Source organism: Callorhinchus milii, unplaced genomic scaffold, assembly GCF_018977255.1.
Source record: "Callorhinchus milii isolate IMCB2004 unplaced genomic scaffold, IMCB_Cmil_1.0 Scaffold3, whole genome shotgun sequence".
Classification (NCBI taxonomy): Eukaryota; Metazoa; Chordata; class Chondrichthyes; order Chimaeriformes; family Callorhinchidae; genus Callorhinchus; species Callorhinchus milii.
This window is the reverse complement of record NW_024704744.1, coordinates 92,091,485-92,115,277: the sequence shown is the minus strand read 5'-3', so window position 1 is coordinate 92,115,277 and position 23,793 is coordinate 92,091,485. Positions and strand designations below refer to the sequence as shown.

The 23,793-nt window shown below is 43.2% G+C and overlaps 1 protein-coding gene across 1 annotated transcript in view; it reads left to right on the top strand.

The window, feature by feature from the left end:
• Positions 1-23,793, top strand: part of LOC103186436 (SLX4 interacting protein) — a 72,594-nt gene that overhangs the window by 4,818 nt on the left and 43,983 nt on the right. The window contains exons 3-4 of the mRNA XM_042333331.1: positions 11,282-11,371; positions 15,186-15,318. Coding sequence (XP_042189265.1) covers positions 11,282-11,371; positions 15,186-15,318 — 223 coding nt within the window. The remainder of the gene's footprint in view (positions 1-11,281; positions 11,372-15,185; positions 15,319-23,793) is intronic.

Here is a 23,793-nt window from a genome sequence, read left to right as displayed (position 1 = left end):
CCTCCCCGCCCAGCTGCTGGTCACCCAACTCACCTTCCTCGCCTCCCTGCTGGCCGACACAATCAACCAGTACCTCTGCTCAGAATTTGTTCCTTTCCCCCTGAAAACCGCTGTCATCACTCCCCTCCTCAAAAAAACACCCTTGACATGACCTCTCTAACCTCACAAATTACCGACCGATTTCCAACCTGCCCTTCCTTGCCAAAGCTCCAGCGCACTTTCTGCTTTGATGGCACCTCTCAACTGGCTCCAAGGTTCCAACAGAATGTGGGAATCGAGCCAGACCTCCGTGACGGTCTCCAGTCCGGTTCCTGAGCCAGGAGGGTCCGCAGTATTCAAGGGTACTGTTGATGACAGCACAGCCCAGCCCGGCTCATCGGCAGGACTGGAAGTGCAGACCAGTCACTGGGGGCAGGGAGTCATCCCACTCAGCTCCTGTTAACCCTGCAAGCCAAAGCCCCAATAGGTAGGGTGGTCCCCGCTGGACAAGCAGCAGGAAAAGTATGCCAGATAGTGCTCTCAATGGCAAGCCATGCGGTTTTAGCTGGTTAGAACCCAGCAGTTACCCCAACGCACACTCTGATGTCCCCAAGCCTTGGCTCTTGCCAATGTGCGCCTAAAACTCTCTGGAATTAGGTAAACAGGATGTGTCCCTCCAGGGAGAGAGTGCATATTCCATTCCAACAATCTATCTCAGGGATTTCCATGTGTAGGTGGGAAGCATGGAAACTCAGCTTGGTTTGGATACTCTTAAGCACAGTGATGGGTTTCCGCATGTGTCAGACACCCGGCTGAGCAAAACAGAATCAAATGCATCAGGATTATTACTTATTAACTTTTTTATAACATACTTTTATTCTTAATGAAGTGATTGTGAATCCAATTATGTACCTTGGAAAAGGTGAGATTGCCTTTATATACTCCGAGACTCGTATCCCAGAAGAGGGAGCACTTGAGCTGCATTTAAGTACAACATTGTTTTCTTGGAGACATTTCCTGCAACACAAAAAAGCCTTCAATGTAATTATCATTTTAGGAGAAACTTTGGAATGAGAATAGACAACTTTGAAACTTGGTTTTCATTCAAACATCCAGTTTTTCCTTTAAGAATTGGAAAATCTGTCTAAATCAATAATATCTTTTAATTAAAGGTTTCTAAATTTTTAGAAAATTTAAAAAAAGGAGTTATTTTGGAAATTTGCAGTTTAAATGTAACATATTCGCCCACACATTATACAGTCAATTCACGTTACTCTGGAACTTCCATGTGTAGGTGGGATGTGTGGAATTTCTGTTTGGATACTCTGAAGCACTTTGAGACGACTCAAACTATGTAAAGCGCTGTATCAAAATGCAAGGATTATTATTTTAATTATAATATTGCATTTTGATATTGCACCTTATCACGACTTTGCGACATCTCAAAGCTTTTGCAGAATGTACTGTAAAGTGAATTGACTGTATATTTTGTGGGCGAAACACGACAGCCAATTGTGCACAGCAGTTTTGCCCACAAAATACACTTTACAATATATTCCGTGAAGCTCTTTGAGATGTCTCAACAGTGTGATAAGGCATTTGAATCCAAAACCTTCTGACTCCAAGGCGACAGTGCTACTAACTGAGTGAGGCTGACATTATACAACAACAAATTCCATTTGTACTGCGTCTTTCACGTCAGGAGGGTGTCCCAAGGTGTTGGACAGTGCAGGATTTGAACCCAAGCTGGGGGTTATGATTGGGAGGGGTGGAAGGCAGGGAGGGTGGAGGTAGGAGGATGGCCGAAGGCGCGGTCGAAGAGACAGTTCTTGAGAGGGGCCTTGAAGGAGGCAAGGGAGGGGGGGGTGAGGCGAAGGGACTGGGATGAAGTTCCAAAGGGTGGGGGCAGAAAGCCTGAAGGCTCGACTGCCGATAGTGGAGCGGGCAGGGCGGAGGGACATGGAGTAAGCCAGAGTTCGCTGAGCGGAGGGAACAGATAGGTCGGTATTATTGTACAAGATAGCTGGAATTAAAACAATGAGAGAATCAAATATTCCATTAGATATTTAATGTGATTTGCAATTTCATTTACAGCAGTATCAGGTGTTCACTATCAAATGTTTTTATCTTTTCATTATTGGCATACGAACCCTCTCAGCCATCTGCTGAGAAAATAGTTTCAGGCTCTGCCACAAAATTTCACAGTGAACTTCTGCAACTAGGAGGAGGTGATAATCCTGATAGTTTTTCTCCTCACTGTTTCCTGGCAAAGTGTTCCCATTAATGGCCTGACTCAAAATTAAAGAAACTACTGTATACAACAAGGGGATGTCAATTCAATTGCGAGCAGGGTCAGGAAGTGTGCAGCGATGCGGGTTGGGGATCAAATGAAATAGCTCGCATAGTTTTTAAAAATCTGGAGGGATTGTTTTAGAAAAAAGCAGCTTTATTTTTGCAAAACGTTATTTAAGGCAAGTAATTTTCAGCCAGCAGGACGAAACCTTAGGCAAGTTTGCTTGCTCCACACGCCTCTGTTTACCTAGCAGTAAATAGGAACCCAGTTGTCAGTCGATTGGCAGATTGTTTTCCGGGGGTAATGATCCCTTCAACAAATAATTTGGTCACTCAATCCATTCACATTTCACTCACAAAATATACAGTCAATCAACTTTACAGTATATTCTGTGAAGCATTTATATAGCGTCTTTCACGCCGGCTGACGTCTTGGAGTGCTTGAATTGTCACAAGCATTATTATGTATTTTTGCTGTTTGTCAGACGCTGACAGATTTGTGGGAGTGATCTCTTCAGTAAACACAGTGTTTGGGTTTTGGCAAAGATACGCAGTAAATTTACACACAATTTGCTTATGAAAATAGATTTGAAATCCATAGGTGCATTGCACACAAATAAATATGGTGAGCTGGGACAGCCAAAGTGCAACTTGTGAGTATAATAGTTCAAATTGCAACACTGAATTTAGCCAGAATTGCCACTGGCAATTGTACACGGAGGAAGCCCATTGTCATTTCCTGTACTATGCTGTGCTCTGCTTTCCAGTTGGACACTGTTGTTGCAGCAATATCCACTGACACGCCCAAGTGGAATGGAAAGCAAACAATAACACCCCCCCGCCTCCCCCCAACCTGGTATTTCTATGAAGGATTTTCCTCATGTGTGAATGAGAGAGAGCGAGAGGTCAGCAGTCACTTATTCAACCATTACATGTGTGTGTGTGCGCGTGGGAGGGGGAGAGGGCTGTAACTCCCGATGCCAAGTCGCCTTTTAAACCTAACCTTTGGGAAATGGAGTCCCGTAGCTCAGTGGTTAGAACACTCGTCTCGCAAGCGAGAGGAACCTGGGTTCAATTCCTGGTCAGGGTGAAACGTTAGCCAAGTTTCCTTACTCCACACGCCTCTGTTTACCTAGCAGTAAGTAGGAACCTGTTTGTCAGTCGATTGGCTGAATCGCTTTTCCGGGAGAAGTATTCTCTTCAAAAATAAAAAAAAAACAATTTGGTCACTCAATCCATGATTGTGTGGGACACTGCTGTGTGCAATCGGTTGTCGCGTTTCACCCAGAAAATACACAGTCAATTCACTTGACAGTATATTCAGTGAAGCGCTTTGGGACGTCTCAATCATGTGACCAGGCGCTATATCAAATTCAAGGATTATTATTATCTTTCAGAATACTGAGTTTTCAACAGTTCACACACTGGCGGAGCGCACAAGTGTTGAACAATTACCTGATAACCACAGTTACTTCCAAGCGCTTCACAAGGAGGTCAGACCCCATTTGATATTAGTCAAATTATTAATAGTCATATAGTCAAATAATAGTCATATTATTTCACTGGGCTCCCAGACCACACACAGTCACATCTGAAGTGCACTCCTGCTCCAGACGTATTCAAAGAGATAAAATCTTGTATGTTGTGAGAAATATTTATTCATACCTTTCTGAAGTGTAATTTTTAGTGATGCAAACGCATACAATTATGGAATTCTACAGCACTTCATGTCGGGGATAGCTCTCTGAAGGAACTATCCAGTCAATCTCACCCGAATGCCTTCTAATAATAATAATAATAATCCTTGCATTTGATATAGCACCTCATCACAGCCTTGAGCCATCTCAAAGCACTTCACAAGTTTTTACTTTAAACTGTAGTGACTATAATTTGTAGTCACCTTCTGACAGAGGCGAGAGCACTATCATCTGAGCCAGGCTGACCCCATATCCTCTTATAATTTTCTTTATCAAACATTTAATTTTAATTTCCTTTTAAACTAGTATTACTATTAAACTGCAATGATAGACATACCTCCACTGATAAATGACATCACATAAAAGCATTTGAAATACTAACAATGAAAGACAAGTTGGGCCGAATGGCCTGTTTCCATGCTGCACTGTTCTATGGTAATTGTGTGTAAAAAAAAATTGGCTGCTGTGTTTGTCTACATACAGTCACTGCAATTTGCAGTAAACCCTTGTGAATCACTTTCACAGTAATAACGCTGTGTCAAACACAAGGGTTTATAACACTGAAAGTGTGCAGTGCAGGCAGTTCTTTATTGTGGTAGACGTTCTTTCAGTCGTCATGCGTTCAAGCACATTATTGGGTTAGAGGAGGTTTATTGAGTTCAATAGGTTTTCATAACTGTGGTTGCAATTGTAAACATCTAATTTCTTTTATGATAAAGTCCTGTGACCTGCAATTTGAGAAGGTATTTCTTACAGACTGTTTATTTGGATCTGGTTGTAGTTATTGTGAGTGCACACAATATGCACTTTACACACAAAACCGTGTGGTTTCTTTACAAGGCTTCCACAATTGTGGCAGCTCAAATCCTGTGGGCTGATAGCAGTGTCAGGGGGCACAGAGGTGATGAGCCATGCCTTTGGTTCACTAACACTGCAAAAACATGGCCTGGTATAGTGGGAAACCAAGTGAGAGATAAGAGGTAGTGGAAGGAGGCCTGGGAGCTGTGAGTGATGTAGAGCAGGGTAACCACTGACAAGGGAAAAGAGCCTTGTATTGAATAAAACTGACTATTTGCTTTGGCAATTAACAGATGTCGAAGGGAGATTGGAATGGGCGGATGGCATGAAACAGATTCTACCAAAATATTTTCCACAATAATATCACATTTAAGTGAAGTCTCTTGAGAACTTGATTTGTAAATTCTGATCTTTTCCCTTTTATTGTTCTGAAATTCCCTCCCTCTATTGTTGCATACCATCTCTCGCCCACCATCCCGACCCCCTTTCTGTTTTTAAGTCCCACTCAAATCCCACCTCTTTGAAGGCGCTTATGACCACCCCCTTCTCCCCCCTCATCCCTGGGAAGCACTGTGAGCCTTCAGTGCAGAACACTGTATAAATGCAAGTTCTTGTTTAGGGCTAATGGAAACTTCAAAGTGCTTTGGGATTAGAATCCAGCATCATTAATGCAGATGCTTCAGATGCAGTCAAATCTGAAGGAAAAGTATTAGATTTTTTATCTTAGCTCTGAGATTTTGGGGGTCAGCCACAACCCGGTGTGTGAAGTAAGGGGGAACCTAGTACTTTCAGCAGATGTTGTATATTTTAATCACCGCTGTGTATATTCTAGATACAAGAAAGGTGTGTGCTCAGTGATGCATCACGATTTCGCTAGTTATTAGTCCTGGCACGTGGAGGCCCCAGCGTAGTGGTTACAGCACTCATCTCAGAAGCGAGAGGACCCGGGTTTGATTCCCGGGCAGGGCGAAACGTTGGCCAAATTTCATTACTCCACACACCTTTGTTTACCGAGCAGGAAAATAGGAACCCGGCTGTTAGTCGATTGGCAGATCACTTTCCAGGGGTAATAATTGCTTCAAAAAAATAATAATTTGGTCACTCTATCCACGACTGTTTGTGGCACACTGCTGTGTGCAGTTGGCTGCGGCATTTTGCCACAAAATACACAGTCAATTGACTTTACAATATATTCTGTAAAGCGCTTTAAGACATCTCAAGGTCCTATATCAAATGCAAAGATTATTATTATTGTTATTTAGAAGCTGGTGGATAGATCTAGAAGTTAATTCAGCCATTTCAGAATTATACTGGCCACAGTGTGCTGGGTGACGCATTGTATGTTATGCCGTATCCATGACTGCAATCTCCAGCTTACCTTTTACCTATTGTATTTCACACTGAAGTGGGATCTGAATGACCTTGAACTGAAAGCTTTTTATCCTGCGTTTATATTACCAATTTGCTTCTTGAAGCAAGCCTGCCCCTAGAGGCAACTTGTAATGATACATGCCTGGTCTCTCCCCCAACCCCCCACAGCGCTGGGTTTGAAAAGCTCTATTGGAATCAGGTTTCCTGTTGCCTCCACATAGAGGGAGTCCTACACCATAATGAAAGTGTCAGAATCCCACAGACCCAGACGCGATGGTATCACTACACTTTACAGTAACAACCTGGGAAGCGTTTTGAGACCTCTTCACCGAATGCCAAATCAAATGCAAGGATTGTTATTATTATCATTATCTGCATCTATTTCATACTTTTGTGTGTCAGCAAAACATAATTAAAATTATTCTACTACTAATAATAATTCTTGCATTCGATACAGCACCTTTCACATCGGGAGAACATCTCGAAGCGCTTCATGGGATTTACTACAAACTGTAGTGACTGTAGGTGAACACAGCAGCAAATTTGAAGTCATTTCCACTATCCACTCGTCTGGAGGACACTGAAATTCTTCCAGCCTTTAGCCTTTAAACCTACACACTCAAGTTCTTATCTCATGGTCTAAGCCAAAGGGTCTGCTTGTGTGTATCTCATCTCTCACTCCTCATTTACAAAACCGGGATTGTGTCTGTAGCTTGCCTATTTATTCTTCCTTCTGCTCAGAAACAGTTAAGCTCTGTGAGATTCTCAACGTGGGGGGGAGGAAATTCCACCCATGTCTAGGCCAACTCTATTTATGGAGCGTTTTCAGAGCATCCAGAATTCGGCAAATTCTTAAACATAACCTTAGTTTTGAAGCCAGCTTTCTGTGAGTTTTTTTTTAGAAAGCTTAAAAAAAAACGGATGCAAAGTTAAGGCTGAATTTAACAATTTACCAAATTCTGACTTTTGAATTACTACGTCAAAGATTAAATCTCGACCAGGTGGAATTCCTCCTCAACAGCAAGCTCTTAAGTCATGGGAATATCCATTTTGCTCTTCTTTGAGACTTTCCAATGCTTCATTGTGGTTTTGAAGATAAGGTATCAAATCATTTACGATATTTATAATAATTAATAATCCTAGAGTTTGATATAGCGCCTTATCAACAACAACAACTTGCACTTATATAGCGCCCTCCACGCAGGGAAGTGTTTCAGAGCGCTTAACAGTGGTGGAGCCTGACTCCGAGTTGGGGTGGGCGAGCTGCCGTAAGCACAGTCGAAGAGGAAGGTATTCAGGCGGGACGTGAAAAAGGAGAGAGAGGGGGCAAGAGGGAGGGATTGAGAGAGAGCATTCCAGAGTTTTGGGGTGTAGTGGCTGAAAGCGCGACCTCCGATGGTAGGGCGGAGGGTGTGAGGGATGAGCAGGAGGCCGGTGCCAGTCGAGTGGAGGTGCCGGGTGGTGGATTGGGAAGTGAGAGGGCCGGAGAGGTAGGGAGGTGCCAGAGAGTGAAGGGATTTGAACACGAGCGTGAGGATTTTGAAGTCGATAATATCATGTTGTTGAAACGTCTAAAAACGATCGCAGGATTTCACTGTGAACTTACTGTGTATTTGTTAAGCAAACGTAATAACCCTTTTGCATTCAGTAGTGTCCCACAAACAACCATGGAGTGAGTATTCGGGACGCTAGCCCACGTGAAGGGGACTATATAAATGCAAATTGATGTATCTGCAGGGTTATTGGCCAGGAAACCGGGAGAGAGAAATCTCTTCTACTTTTGAGTAGGGCCGCGGGATCTTTAACATCCACCTACACAGACGAGACCTCGGTTTAAAGTCTCATGGAAGGATGGCACCTCTGACAATGCAGCGCTCCCCCCACGCTGCATTGGAGTGCCAACTGAGCCCGTGAGCTCAGAGTCCCAATTAACTTGGATGATACGAACTAAGCCAGGTTGACGCTCGATACCCACGTGTGGCATTCACAGAATTCAACTAATTCAAAACTCGGCTGCTCACATTCTCACCCTTTCTAAACTCCGTGCCTCCATTACCCCAGTCCATTGGCTCCCTGTCACAGAGCGGATCAACTTGAAGATCCTCACTCTTGTATTTAAATCACTTTACGCCCCGCCTCCCCCCTATCTCTCCAACCTCTTCTCTCTTCACATCATTACCCACTGCCCCCGCTCGACTCGCTCCGATCTCCTCCTTGTCCACCGGAACCTCCACCCCGCCATCAGCAACTAAGCTGTGGTACTATATCCCTCAATTCCTTTGCCTTGCACCCTCTCTCTCCCCATTTTCAGTTTGCGCTCGTATACCTTCCTCTTCGACCGTGCCAACGATCACCTTCCCCCTCCCCCTGGCTCAGCGTCAGGCTCTGTCTCTGTTAAGCGCTCTGGGACACCGTCCGGCATGGAGGGCGCTATATAAATGCACGTTTTTGTTGCTGTTGGTATCACCAACAGCTTTGGGATGTAAAATAAACGATTTCCTGAAAAGAAAACATACTGACTAAATATAGTCTGAGCCCATAATGCCAGAAAAGCATATATCTGAGATCCAATCTTCAAGCAAAATACACATCTTATCTCCAGCCGTCATAGCCATGAAACTCAGGAAATGTTGCCAGTCTGTAAGGCTTTGTAACATCGCTGTGATAGTTAGGAGCATTCTTTGACGCTCATTTCTATAGAGCGACCTTGGTCTCTGTGAGTCCTGTGCTGATGGTGTTTGAGCTATAATGTATCTTTCCTTGGTGATCCAGTTGTGTGTCAGCCTGGCGCAGTGTCGCCTCTGAATCAGAAGGTTGTGGGTTCAAGCCCCACATCAAGACTTGGAATCATACAGTCTACATACGCCAATGTAGTGCTGGGTGTGTGTTGCATTGTCAGAGGTGCCGTCTTTTGGATGAGACGTTAAACCAATCCTTGTCCGTCTGTTGGTTCAGATGGCTGTTTGATTCCTGGGAGGGGCGAAACCTCAGACAAGTTTACTCAACACGCCTCTGTTTACTTTGCAATAAGTAGAAACCCGGTTGTTAGTTGATTTGATCCCTCAAAAAAAAATGTGGTCACTCAATCTACTCACCCAGGAATCGATCCTAGGGCCTCTCACTTGCGTGGCAAACGCACTAAGAATTATGCTACAGGAACTGAAGTAAAATGCTGTTAGAATGTGCTCTTCTTCATAGAGCTATGACTTACACAAGATAGAAGAAAAACTACCTAATGGGAAGGATTGCCACCTACACAGCTGGTCTTATGAGAACTTTTGAGGGTCTTTAAAATTATGAGGGGTTTTGATGGAGTAGATTTTGAGAAATTGTTTCCTCTGGCATGTGGGTCGATAACCAGAGAACAGATAATAATAATCCTTGCATTTCATAGAGTGCCTTATCACGTCTTTGAGACGTCTCAAAGCCATTCACAGAATACACTATGAAGTGAATTGACTGTATATTTTGTGGATGAAACGTGGCAGCCAATTGCACACAACAGTGTCCCACAAACAGTCGTGGATTAAGTGACCAAATTTGTTTTTTTGAAGGAATTATTATCAACGAAGAGCGATCCGTCAATCGAACTGGGTTCCTACTTACTATTAGGTAAACAGAGACGTGTGGAATAAGGAAACTTCCCCAATATTTCACCCTGCCTGGGAATCAAACCCAGGTTTGTGAGGGAAGTGCTATAACTTATTCAAGATAATTGGCAAAAGAACCAGAGGGGGGACGAGGAGACATTTTTTTACACAGAGTTGTTATGGTATGGAATGCGCTGCCTGAAAGGGTGGTGGAAACAGATACTATAACCACTTTCAAAAGGAAATTGGATAGGTACTTGAAGAGGAAAATTTGCAAGTATATGGGGAACTAATAATAATAATAATCCTTGCATTTGATATAGGCCTGATCACAGCTTCAAGATGTCTCAAAGTGCCTCACAGAATATACTGTAAAAGTGAATTGACTGTATATTTTGTGGGCAAAACGAAACATTGGGGGAGTGGGACTGATTGGGTAGCTCTTCCAAAGAGCTGGCACAGGCACCATGGGCTTAATGGCCTCCTTCTGTCCTGCAATATTCTATGATTCTCTGATATAATTGGAAGCAGGTGGCTGACAATGTGAAATGGACCAGGGTGGATGTCGTGTACTGTACATAAACTTGATCCAGTTTATTCTTGTGATAGTTCCAACTGCTTTTGTTGCTGTTGGAGGAGCCCTTTTCAAACCTACCTAGGTGGTATTTTACCAGCTTAGCTGATGACTAGCACAACTCTCATCTTTAAGGCCCCTGAAGTATAGTCTTTCTTAAAAGAAAAAGCAGCTTTAATCTTTCCTTGGTGCGCCTCAGATGGATCCATTTTGATCATACGAGTTTGGAGTTCTGCTCTAGCTAAAATTCAATACACTATATTCAGAGATATTTACTTACATCTTCTCATTCATAAAATATAAGATCGAGCACTATTCCAAAAGATTGTACCGAAATTTACAGCACAAAGGAAAGTACGAACTTAAGCAGCAAACAATCCTGCTGTGATCATTATGAACAAAAAGATTTAAACAGCTTTGAAATTTGAGATATAGCAAGTTGGCTTTGAATTTCAGTAGGTGAGAGTAATAGAATACAATGGCATTGTACTGCATTTGGGCATTAATAGAACCCAGCAAGGCTTCCAGCTGCTTTTGTGCCAATCCAAACTAGAACAAATGCATTGTTAAAATGACTAAGTCACAAGTTAACATCAAACATATTGATGACCGAAATTTGGAAAAAGCCCGTATTTTATGTGGAAAGATTTTTTTTCAAACATTGCATAGTTCTGCTCTAGCAGTAATGTGATGCAAGTGTACATTGTTTAGGCTTGATGCCTTAGTGAACAGAGCACCCCATAGTCTCTCCCTCGAGTATTTTATCACTGATTTATTTGATGTTTCTGCTGTTGAGCTCTGTCAACATACTGCACGAACGTATGTGTGTATACAGCATCTGGTTGAAGCCAAAGTTTTAATTGACTGCAGATGGAAGATTAATCTACACTTAGCGTTCGTCAGTAAATACAAACATAGGAGCCATCTACCTGCGCAACTTGTGTATGATCAACCTTGATGCTTTCCCTTTTGTTTTGCAGTGTGGGAACTTTGCAGTGTTGGTGGATCTTCAGATTTTGCCTCGAGGTGCAAGTCAAGACACCAGCTGGTTTACTGAACACCATAAGGAGGTTTGACAAAATAGATTCCACTTCAAGAAAAAACAGCACATAGCTTCAGGGAGGGCACCAAAGTACAATGATGTATTTATATATCTTGTGCATTGATGGAAAAACAGTCTCATGAGAGGCTCCTGAATGGCCAACAATTCTTGTGATATTTGAAGCCTGCGACATGTTTCATTTCATTAATTTGCTCAGTGCTTTCATTGTGTGTGTTTGGGGGATTTAATATTTTGGCAAACTACAACTGCATTTCAATGACCTAACTTGGAATAAGATTGAGCGCCTGAAACGGAGAGAACGTCACAGAGTTTCTGTGCATTTGTAGGCAAATGCAGCAGGCAATTTATACACAGCAGTGATCTTTACAGTCATGAACTGAGTGACTAATATTGTATCTGGGGGATTGTTGGCCAGGGGACACTGGGAGAGAGAAACTCCCTTATTTTTTTAAATAGCGCTACAGGATCTTTAACATCTGATGAACAGGCACAGACAGGACCTCAGTTTAACATATTACCCAAAGGAGGGCACCTCTGACAGTGCAGTGCTCCCCCCAGCACTGCAATGGAGCATCAGCCTGGACTGTGAGCTCCATGTCCCAAAGTGGGGCTCACCTTATGACTCAGAGATGATGTTGATTTACTTGAATAACCAAAAGTATTGTTTTATATCTTAAAAAAATAGTAACTGCATATTCATTCCAGAAATTATACAGTACAGAAGGAGGCCATTCGTCCCATTGTGTCTGCGCCGGCTCTTTGAAAAGAGCTGTCCAATTCAATCCCACTCGCCCGCTCTCTCCCCATAGCCCTGCAAACTTGTCTTCCCCAAATAAGTATCTACTTCTCTCTTAAAAGTTGTTATTGAATCAGCTTCCACTACCCTTTCAGGCAATGAATTCCAAATCCCAAAAACTCGCTGTATGAAAAACAGATTAAAACCCCTGTGGTGGATTTAATCTGATTGCTTAACAATTGCAAGATTGCCTATGCGATTCTTCTGGGAGAAGTGAAAATTATAATAATAATAAGTGCTCTGAGACGCTACCCCAAGTAAAGGCTGCTATAGAAATGCAAGTTGTTGTCACTGTTGTAATACATTTGATACAGTGCCTTTCGTATTGGGAGGTTGTCCCAAAGTGTTTCACAAGATTCACTGTAAAGTGTAGTGACTTTAAGTGTATTTTAAAAGATGATAACAGCAGCCGATTTGGGTTCAGCAACATCCCATAAACAGCCATGAAGTGAATGACTGAGTTTATCACTGGGCACAGAATGGTTAATCACCTAGGATAAGGCAGACGTTAAACCGAGCTCCCATCTGTGTCTGATCCAATGGCACTATTGGAAAAAAGAAGGGAATTTTTCTCTCTCGTTGTCCCTGCTTTTGGTCACCCTCCTACCCCTACCCCCTCTCCCCCCCCCCGATCCCAAACCCCTGCTCGGGTCCAATCCCTGACTGTCCAGTGCCTTGTGATGTCCTCCCGACATGAAAGACGCTGTGTAAATGTAATTTGATGTTGTCCTGGTCACTGGCACTGGCTACATGTGGTAGTAGGTAACTGGACGAGAGACATACTTCTCCCACATGCACCTTGAAACTGATCTCACAAGGTTGTAGCTTCCAAATGGAAATTATGTAGTTTACTATGTGATTGCACTGTCCTTCGGATGAGATGTTAAACCGAGATCTCATCTGCCTGGCTGACAATCCCCCAAATAAAATTGGTCACTCACTTCATGGCTATTTGTGGGACAGTGCTGTGTGCAAATTAGCTGCCCACAAAATACACACAGCTACATCAGTTTACAGTATATGCTATGATAAAGTGCTATATCAAATCCAAGGATTATTATGTACAATATTATTACAATAATACAATCATCCTGGCCAAGCATTTTGGATTAAATATTTCCTCCCCTGCTGCCCAACCTGCTCGCTCCCTCTGCTCAGCAGATTCCGGCCTGCTTCACGTCCCCCGCCTCGCCCGCCCCACCAATGGCAGGCAGACTTTCAGCCACTCTGCCCCTCCATCCCACAGTCCCTCCGCCTGGCCCCCTCCCTTACCTCTTTCAAGACCCATCTCAAGATTCTTGACTTCAACCGTGCCTTCAGTTACCCTCCTTTCCCCCCTACCCTTCATCCCCAGCTCAGGTCCGAAACACTGACTGTCCAGTGGTTAGGACATCCTCCCAACGTGAAAGGCGCTATGCAAATATAATTTTGTTGTTTTTGTTGTTGTTACTTGATAGAACAGCAGTAGCCCTGGTTGATTATTTCCTTCCACACCACGTTAGACTAAGGACTCTTACGTCCAATTATAGAGGCTTGGCAGGACAGCAACAATTTTATACAGTCTTATGTCAGGAGGACCTGACAAAGGACTTCACAGAGGCAGAACAAAACAGAACAAAAAGCACTTTCTGGTACACATATTAACTGCAGTATTTAGAGACATCATCGCATAACAACATTCCCAAAGAAAAGACTGGAGAAAAACATACGAGGTGGAAGTTTAGTGCTTGTGTAATTAATTTACATATGACACATATGACAGATTTTACAGGTGTGAAAGACTAGAGCCTTGGATAAGGCATATTATTATTATTGGACGTTTACCCAATGCAGTGACACAGTCTGTGTGCTGTGAGGCAGCAAAACATCCTGAGATGTCCTTTGTCAGTCCACATTAGAGAGACAATTCAGCAGGGCTCACTTGAGTAGTTTTATCCTCATGTAAATCATATGAAGTGTTTGAGACATCCTTCCGACATGATAAGGCGCTATACCAAATGCAAGGATATTATTATGATTATTATTATTACTATGTATATGCGTGCTCTTGTCTTCTCAAATCGTTAATGAGGAGAGCCTCGGCTTTGTCTGTAAGATGCCGCTATCGTATTCATTGTATCAGAGCTTGCACTGAGCTGGGAGAAGGCATGTGTGTCACCTGCATCCAAGGCTGCCCATCTTACTGGCACTGTTGCTGGAGGCACCTGTCCCTGCTCGTAGTACAGCGAGTCTCAGCTGCTTGGTGCAGAAGGTCAAGGCTGTTAGAGGGGAAAGAAGTTGTTCCAACCAAAGTAGCCTCCGAAAGTTGTCACATGCCTCGTGCTTGAAGCCAAGATAAAGTGGTTTCCTGTGAACCTTAGGGCAGTTTCCATTACTCCACATGCTTCTCTTTACCTAGCAGTAAGTAGGAACCCAGCTGTGAGTCAATTGGCAAATTGCTTTCCGGGGATATGCTAGTATGTCAGACTCGCTCAGTGATAGCGCTCTCTCCTCTGAGTCAGAAGGTTGTGGGTTCAAGCCCCATACTGGGACTTGCAATCACATTGTCTACGCTGCTTAACTCTCCAAATAACAAACAACAGCAGATTATAATTTCATTGCACGTTTCACGTCAGGAGGACGTCCCAAGGCGCTGGACAGTCAAGGATTTTCATCTGAGCTGGGGGTTGGGATCAGGAGGGGTAGAGGGCAGAGAGTGTGTGGGTGGGAGGTTGACCGAGGGTGCAGTCGAAGAGGAGGCAAGGGAGGGAGCAAGGAGAAGGTTCTGTGGAATGGAGTTCAATAGTGTGGGGGCAGAAAGGCTGAAGGCCCAACTGCCGATGGTAGGGTGGGTGGTATATGGAGTAGGTCAGAGTCTGATGAGTGGAGGGAGCAGACAGGTTTGTAAAATGCAATATTAACCCTGATCGAATATTGGGCCCATTACCTCTATGTATAATTATACTTTTAAAACCTGAGGTTCCAGGCAAGTTGAAAACTTGACACAATTTAATGACTGACACTGGGTTTGCATTTGCATTTCTAGGACGTCTGCGTTCTTCTCAAAGAAGCTGTTAACTTGAAGATCAAACGGTACCTTGAAACTCGAAAACAGCATGGTAACCCACAACCCAAACTGAGCAAGGAACTCACACCTAGTAATCCACTGTGCATTAAAGGTAAGACACTCTGCTCAAATGTGTATCCACATGAGTGATAGAATATTATGAATCCAGGGATTCAACACTGTGTTGGCTGACGAGTCATCCAGTCCCTGGCACCCCCTTATCTCTCAGATCTCCTCATACCCTGTCCGTCCGTGACAGATGCTATATAGTGAAACTCCATACAAGTCTTAGCTTTATAAATCATATAATCATCTAAGTCATACATCCACCCAATCCCATTCAGTCTTCCATCAAAACCACTGAAGGTAAAATAAAACTCACATAAGTCTTTTATCTTTATAAATCATATAATCATCCAAGTCGTACATAATAACAATTATAATCCATGCATTTGATATAGTACCTTATCATGTCTTCAAGACATCTTAAAGCGCTTCACAGAATATATTGTAAAGTGAATGGATTGTGTGTCCCACACAACAACAAGATTACATTTGTATAGCGCCTTTCACGTCGGGAGGACATCCCAAGGCGCTGGATGTACAGCATTTCAATCCGAGCTGGGGTCATGGAGGGAGAAGGGAGGGGAAAGGGGTGACCAGTGGCATGGTCGAAGAGGAAGGGTTTTGAGGCGGGACTTGAAGGAAGCTAAGGAGGGGGCGAGGCGGAGTGATTGGGGAATGGAATTCCAGAGGTTGGGGGCAGAGTGACTGAAGGCTCTCCCGCCAATGGTGGGGTGTGTTGGGTCGGGGACTTGGAGCAGGCCAGAGCCGGCTGAGTGGAGGGAGCAGGCGGGTTGGTAGGGGGTTAGGAGGTCGCAGAGGTAGGAGGGGGTGAGGCCATGGAGGGCTTTGTAGGTGAGAACCAGGATCTTGAACTGGATCCTCTGAAGGATAGGGAGCCAGTGGAGTCGGGCGAGAATGGGGGAGATGGGGTCACGGAGTTTGGTGCGGGAGAGGACACGGGCTGCAGAGTTCCACAAACAGTCATGGATTGAGTGACCAAATTAATATTTTTTTAAGAGTTTTTTTTTGGTCAGCCAGGTGTCAAGACAGAAGCAGAAACCAATCACCAACGCTTAACAGTATCCAAACCAAGCCCAGAATTCCAATCAACATCCCTATAAACATCTACGAAATGAAAGGACAATTTTATCTGGAGGAATGTTGGTCGGGACACCAGCAGAAATTCCTCTTTACATAGTGCCATGGGATCTTTAACATCCACTTGAACACACACAGATAGAACCTTGGTTTAATGTCTCATTTGAAGGATGGCACCTCCCACAATACAGCACACCCCCAATATTGCAGTGGAGTGTCAGCCTAGACTGTGAGCTCAAGTTACTGAGGAGGGTGGAGATTCATTGGAAATCGAGAGGGCAAGAGGCAAGAATCGCATCAGTGTGTTTTTGTGCTGCCGGAGACAAAAAAACAATAATAATAATCCTATTCAGACAAACTGCTAAACATGTTTTTCTTCACATGTTGATGCGGCTGATTTTCCACATGAGATAATTTCCCCAAAATAATGTTGTCATTCAACTATCGAGTAGCACCAAAGAGGACAGCTTCCCTCAATGTAGCCATGTGAATCTTAACAAGTTTGCCATGGGTTGGGTAGTCGGGATAGCCTATTTGCATGCTGTGTCACTCACGCTCTGTACCTGCTGTTCTTGGATTCTGGCCTCAGTTTTTAACATTAGCAAAAGGCAAAACTTTAATTGTCTTATAACAACTTGCACTGATACAATAAACTTTTGTGGAGTCCTGAAATTGGTTAGAGCACTTGCCGCAAGAGAGAGGACCTGTGTTTGATTCCAGGGCAGGGTGAAATATAAGGCAAGTTCCTTACTCCACATGCCTGTTTACCTAGCAGTAAATAGGAACCCGGTTGTTAATTAATTGGTGGATTGCTTTTCCGGGGGTAATAATTCCTTAAAAAAAATATTAATTTGGTCACTCAATCCACCACTGTTTGTGGAACACTGCTGTTTGTCGTACACACAGTCAGTTCACTTTACAATATATTCTGTGAAGCACTTGGAGACATCTCAACGACGTGATAAGGCCCAACATAAATTGCAAGCATTATTATTATTAGACAAGGCCGTCTTCATAACAAGGCAAATTTGGGCACATTCGGAACTGAGCAGAGACAATTCAAGCTCATTTCATATGAGATCCTTGAAGTCAAGAGGGATTTTGATTTGAGGCCAGATCCCAGAGGTGAAAAGCTGCCACATTTATCCACTGTTGCACCCATAGGCATCTAGTGGGGGGGGTGTTTGTATAATGCCTGGACCACAAATGTTGACTGCAAAACCACTTGTGAGTTTGCAGGTCTGTTGGAATGCATTTATTGGACATTTGACTAATCCTTCACCCACATGCTATTGGCCCGTTGCTAAATATTCTGGTCTATTGCTAAATATTCAGTCTTTATGCAGTTGGACCCATGTTAGGTTTTAATCTTGATGATGGGTCTTGGAGATGCTGTGGTTCTGCTCTGCAATGCATATCTACTACCGTCTCTCTGTCTTCAACACTCATCACTCATATTTGCTGGGTATTGTTTCACAGCATCAGTGACAACAACAATAACAAACAACAACAACAAAATTACATTTATAGAGCGCCTTTCATGTCGGGAGGACATCCCAAAGTGCTGAACAGTCAGATGTTGGGGCCCGAGCCTGGGGGAGGGTTGGTGTAGGAATGAGGGAAGGCAGAGAGATGGGAGGGAGACCAAAGGCACGGTCGAAGAGAAGGGTCTTGAGACCGGCCTTGAAGGAGGCAAGGGAGGAAGCGAGGTGAAGGGACGATGGGATGGAGTTCCAGATTGTGGAAGCAGAGAGACTGTGACGCTATAGTACACTACTACGCCACATGGTGAGTCAACGGATTCTCTGGCTTTGTGAGTGATCGCAGCCAAGGCTCGGCCTGTCCTCATCACATGTCCTCACATGACCTCACAGTAGTCAACAGAAGCCTGGATGAAAATCTCCGAACTATGTTATTTTTACTCTTTTCCTTGCTAAGGATCATGAAGGCAAATTCCAATGGCACCAGTTCAAGTTACCCAACTCTGTGCATACTGTGAATCAAACCTGGGACCTCAAGCCTGCCAAAGTGTTCCATATTGGGCAATTAATTTACTAACTGAGGCATTGAGTAAACATTGTTGGGTACAAAATTCTCTTACTCCTTGTTACAAAACAGGAATAAGAGATTACAGAGAAGCTGAAATAACTTCTCATGAGATGCATTTTGCCTCCTCACTCAGACCATGTCACTCCATCCAAGTTAAGTGCACTGGGACCCTGCCCCCTCTGTGCGAAGGGCGCTATATAAATGCAATTTGTTGTTGGAAGATGTGGCACCGAACGTGGTGACGGATCACTATCTGCCAGCGCTTTGGGACGTCCTCCCGACGTGAAAGGCGTTCTACAAATATAATTTTGTTGTTGCCATGAAAATGATGGCACTCCCTCCCTCCCACCCATCCATCCATCCTCTGGGCATCTAAATACAGTTACACACTTTTACTGAATACAATAATGTACTTCTAAATACAATTATCATCATTCTTCCACTTGTGTCAGTGGTTGGTCAGTGCACTGTAGGGTGGGTGGGGGGGTGAACATGGGGGTAACAGGACTTTGTAAACACCCTGTATATTGGAGTGCAACATGCAGGGATTTTTTCTGTATAGGTGACCTCTCGTGTAGAGATGACAAAAGACCAAAAACACACCTTTTGTTTTCAACATATACACTTTTAGTAGAAAGTTTCAGTTCATTTGAACGTCTTGTTTTGCAATGACTGAAATAGAACGCTTGTGTTTTTTTAAAAAAAGCCTCATTCCTAATGGAGAGCAGTGAATGTGTTTTCCCCTTTTGGGAGTTTGCGAGATAACAAAAGAAGGAAAAAAACAATTATTTTAATGAGCAACAAGTTTCTGGTTGAATACTGAGAACTTGCATTCAATCCGCCCACCCAGTGATACTCACGGTCATTGTGTATGGCCCATTTTTCAACCTGCTCAATCTGTTCAGACCTGCGTAACCTGTATTGGAGCCAAGTAGCAATCAGGGCATTGAGGGAGTGAGGGAGGGTGGGTGTGCGAGCGTGTGTGTGTGAGCTTGTGTGTTTGAGCGTGTGTGTGAGAGAGAGTGTGTGAGTGAGTGTGTGCGTGCGTACGTACGTGTGTATGTGAATGTGTGTGTGTGAGAGCGAGTTTACTGGCACGTAAAGTGTAGAGCTCGCACTGTAATACTTGTATGTTTTCATTTGGGGATTTTTCTTTGAGATCACAAGCAGGTCCCATTCTTTTACCTTCATCAACAATTGGAACATTACCTAACCTTAATATATGCTGCTGGATTATTTTCCCTGCATTGCTGCAGACCACATGATTCATTGATGTGGTTGATTACTGGCAAGGTTTGCAGGCTTGGAGCATTTTCTTCTTGTTAGGTGATGAGACAGTTTACACCCTAATTTAACTCTCCTAAAAAGGGTGCAGTCAAAGTTACTCCTGTGTAATCAACTACGCCTTAAATGGACGTTAAATGGACAAAAAAAAATTATGTTAACTACATTAACACGTGTAGTTACCTTATCTGCTTCATTCATTTCCTTGATCATTGTCTTTTGCTGCAGATTTCTCTGTATCAATGTTCTCCTGTCCCCTCGTCTCCTGGGGCCATTATAATTATAATGATAATAATAATATTACTTGCATCTGATATAGCGCCTTATCATGTTTTAAGATATCGCTAAGCGCTGCACGGAATATATTGTCAAGTGGATTGACTGTATTTTGTGGGTGAAAAGTGGAAATCGATTGCGCACATTGACTCTTTCTGACGCACAGCCTCTCTTTGGTAGCTCACCCAACCTCCTACTATGTGCTATATGGCAGTGAGTATCGACAAGCGTTTTTGACTGACATCAGCAAACTCTGTTGATCATCGTTCCAAAACAACACCTTCCAGGTCTATATAACTCAGGTACACACACAATTAACTGTGCGCTGTCCTTGCAAGGAAGATTAAACTGGCGAAGAAACCTTTATATGTCACGGCATTTTGTGATGGTCTCCACAATCTCTTCAGTCTCACTCCTCGTTCCCTTTAATACATCTGCCCTTCAAACTCATGTTTAATTCCCTTGTAGAAGAATTTTCTGTCTCTGCTTCAACTGTGGTTTGTGGCTGGCAGACAATTCCACTTCTCAACCACCCTCTGTGTGAAGAATTTCTTATAATCTCCCCTTTAATTATTTCTGTGATTATCTTAAATGTCTGCCCTCTCTCTCATTACTGTGGAAATAATCTATTACTCTCTACCCTACTACCTTACCCTTACCCTCTCAGTTCTCGTGAGAAAAACCCCGAATGTCTCATATATCCCGAGACAAGAGAACAAGCAAACGAAAGATTGAATGCTAAACCCTTGGTTAAATTGTGAGTTGAAAGAAAAGCTCCTGTCTCCAGTCCTGTTCTGCCTCGGTTTCAAACTGTCACAATTAAGGTAATAACAAGGCATCAGTAATTGTGCTACAGTAATCATCCATCAGGTGTCAGCCTGGCTCAGTCACTCGCGCTCTCGCCTCTGAGTCAGGAGATTGTGGGTTCAGGCCTCACGTCAGGACTTAGATCTCATACAGTCTAAGCTGATGCTCCAGTGCAGTGCTGGGGGGAGCCGCTGCATTGTTGGAGCCGCTGTCCTTCGAATGAGATGTTAAACCAAGATCCTGTCTAGTGGATAGTGAAGATCCTGTGTGCTATTCAAAAAGAGAAGAAATAATTTTTCCTCATTTTCTGGCCAACAATCCCCAGACAAAATTGGTCATGCACTTCAATAAAAAATAAGTTAAAAGTGTCTTTCAGATTGAACGGAACTAGCAAGGCTGTTGTGTCTTCACGAATAACTGAACATGTTGTGCAAGCTAGGACATGAATATGAATATATTCTGTAGTTCTGTAGTGTATTGGTTAGAGCACTAGTCTCGCAAGTTGGTTCGATTCCCAGGCAGGGCAAAACCTTAGGCAAGTTCCACACGCCTCTTTCCTAGCAGTAAGTAGGAACCCGGTTTGTAGTTGATTGGTGGATTGCTTTTCCGGGGATAATAACTCCTTCAAAAAAAAAAAAATTTGATCACTCAATCCATGACTTCGTGGGACACTGCTGGCTACCGCGTTTCTCCCACAAAATATACAGTCAATTCACTTTACATATATCCTGCGAAGCGCTTTGAGACATCTCGAAGATGTGATAAGGCGCTATTTCAAGGATTAGTGTATTAATATATATTAAATATATTAAGTATTATTAATATATCGTCAGTCAGGCAGGAGTAAGCTAGAACAAATACTGTGGTCTTGTCTGGACAAGCTGTTATTTCCAGTTTCAATTAGAATTATAATCTGTTAAAATCACAGAAGGGATCATTTGGACCAATGTGTCTGTGCTGGTGCTCGCTCCCCAACTGCATCTCTGTGCTCCAATCCCATTCTCTGTTCTCTCCCCATCAAGTATGTGCTGGTGCTCGCTCCCCCCCCCCCCCCCCCCCGGATCTCTGTGCTCTATCTAGTCCGATTCCCGATCCCCATCATATCTGCTGGCGCTCGCTCCATCACTGGAAGCTCTCTACTCTGATCCCGTTCCCTGCTCTTTTTTCATCATGTCTGCTAGTGCTCGCTCCCTAACTGGTGATCTCTACTCTAATGACATTCCCTGCTCTCTCCCCATCACATCTGTGCTTGTGCTCACTCTCCCACTGGAGCTCTCTGCTCTAATCCCATTCCCTGTTCATTCACATTTCAAGTATCCACAACTGTTTATTGACCACTGCTGTGCGCAATTGTGCAAATATACAGTCAATTCACTTTACAGTATATTCTGTGAAATGCCTTGAGACGTATCGAAGACGTGATAAGGCGCTATATCGAATGCAAAGATTATTATTAGTAGTACTGGTAGAATTTAACCAGCTAAATCAGCACAGTTTACCATTGCAGACACTGGCCAGCTTTCCTGCTGCTTTCCAGGTAGGATCATCTACCTGTTCGGTTCAGTCTTTGGCTTGCAGGGTTAATAATAATGTGATCACTCACTCCATGACTGTTTGTAGGACACTGCTGTGCTCAATTAGCTGCCGCGTTTTGCCCACAATATATGCAGTCAATTCACTTTCCAGTATAATTTATGAAGCGCTTTGAGACGTCTCGAAGACATGATAAGGCACTATATCAAATGCAAGGATTATTATTATTATTAACAGGCAAGTGGGTACAATCTCAGCTCCTAATGCTTTTATTCCAAGTCCCACTCGTGAACTAGGCAGGCTGGCTGTTAAATGAGAGGAATTAGAGTGAAAATCGAGTTTTTTTTTACAAAAACAGATTTTCGGGTTAAAGATATTTGGTGGATCTCAGAACTGTCATCTATTATAGTCTTTGGGACGTTGAACAAATGTGTTCCAAATCCACAGGAACACCACAGGAGCCCACTGGTCAGATTATAATACCGAGTGAATTTGTTTGAGAGAATAGCAGCAGGTTGCTGTGTCCTTGGGAACAGCATTGGGGGAACTGAGAACAAAACTGGATGTGAGGGAATGTGTCAGAAAATACTCCAGTGAGCCCCAATTAGGATTAGTGTTTTTTTTCTACCTATACAGTCTTTCAACTCTTTTGCAAAGCAGCCTTGTGGCTAAAGAGAGAATATCTTGTCTAAAAATATTAGAAGTAAAATAAATCTAGGCTATTATCTTCCCTGAAATAAAATCTCATTGACAGGGTTATTTAGTTTTATCCCTGTCCAGTTTTCATGCTTCAAGACTCATGAAGGGGAAAAAAACAGAAAGTTAAAGTCTTTGTTTTTTTCAAACTTGTAAACTTCAAAACAGAAATGTGATTACCGAAATCCTGTGGAACATTATAATAATAATAATAATAATAATCCTTGCATTTGATACAGCGCCTTATCACTTCTTTGAGACATCTTAAAGCGCTTCACACAATATACTGTAAAGTGAATTGACTGTGTATTTTGTGGACGAAATGCAGCAGGCAATTGCGCACAGCAGCGAGCCACGAACAGTCGTGGATTGAGTGACCCAATTTTTTTAAGTGATTATTTAGCCCAGGAAAGTGACCCGCCAATCGACAAGCAACCAGTTTCCTACTTACTGCTGGGTAAACAGGTGTGTGGTGTAAGGAAACTTGCCTAAGGTTTGACCTTGCCCGGGAATCAAACCCGGGTCCTTTCGCTTGTGATGTGAATGTGTTAATTACATAAGAACATAAGAATTAGGATCAGGAGTAGGCCATTCGGCCCCTCGAGCCTGCCCCGCCATTCGATAAGATCATGGCTGATCTTCTGATCTGACTCTAATTACCTGCCCTATCCCCATATCCCCTAATCCCTCTATTTTTAAAAAATCTATCAGTCTCAGCCTTGAAGATGTTCAAGGACTGAGCATCTACAGCCTTCTGAGTGAAGAAATGTTTCCTCAA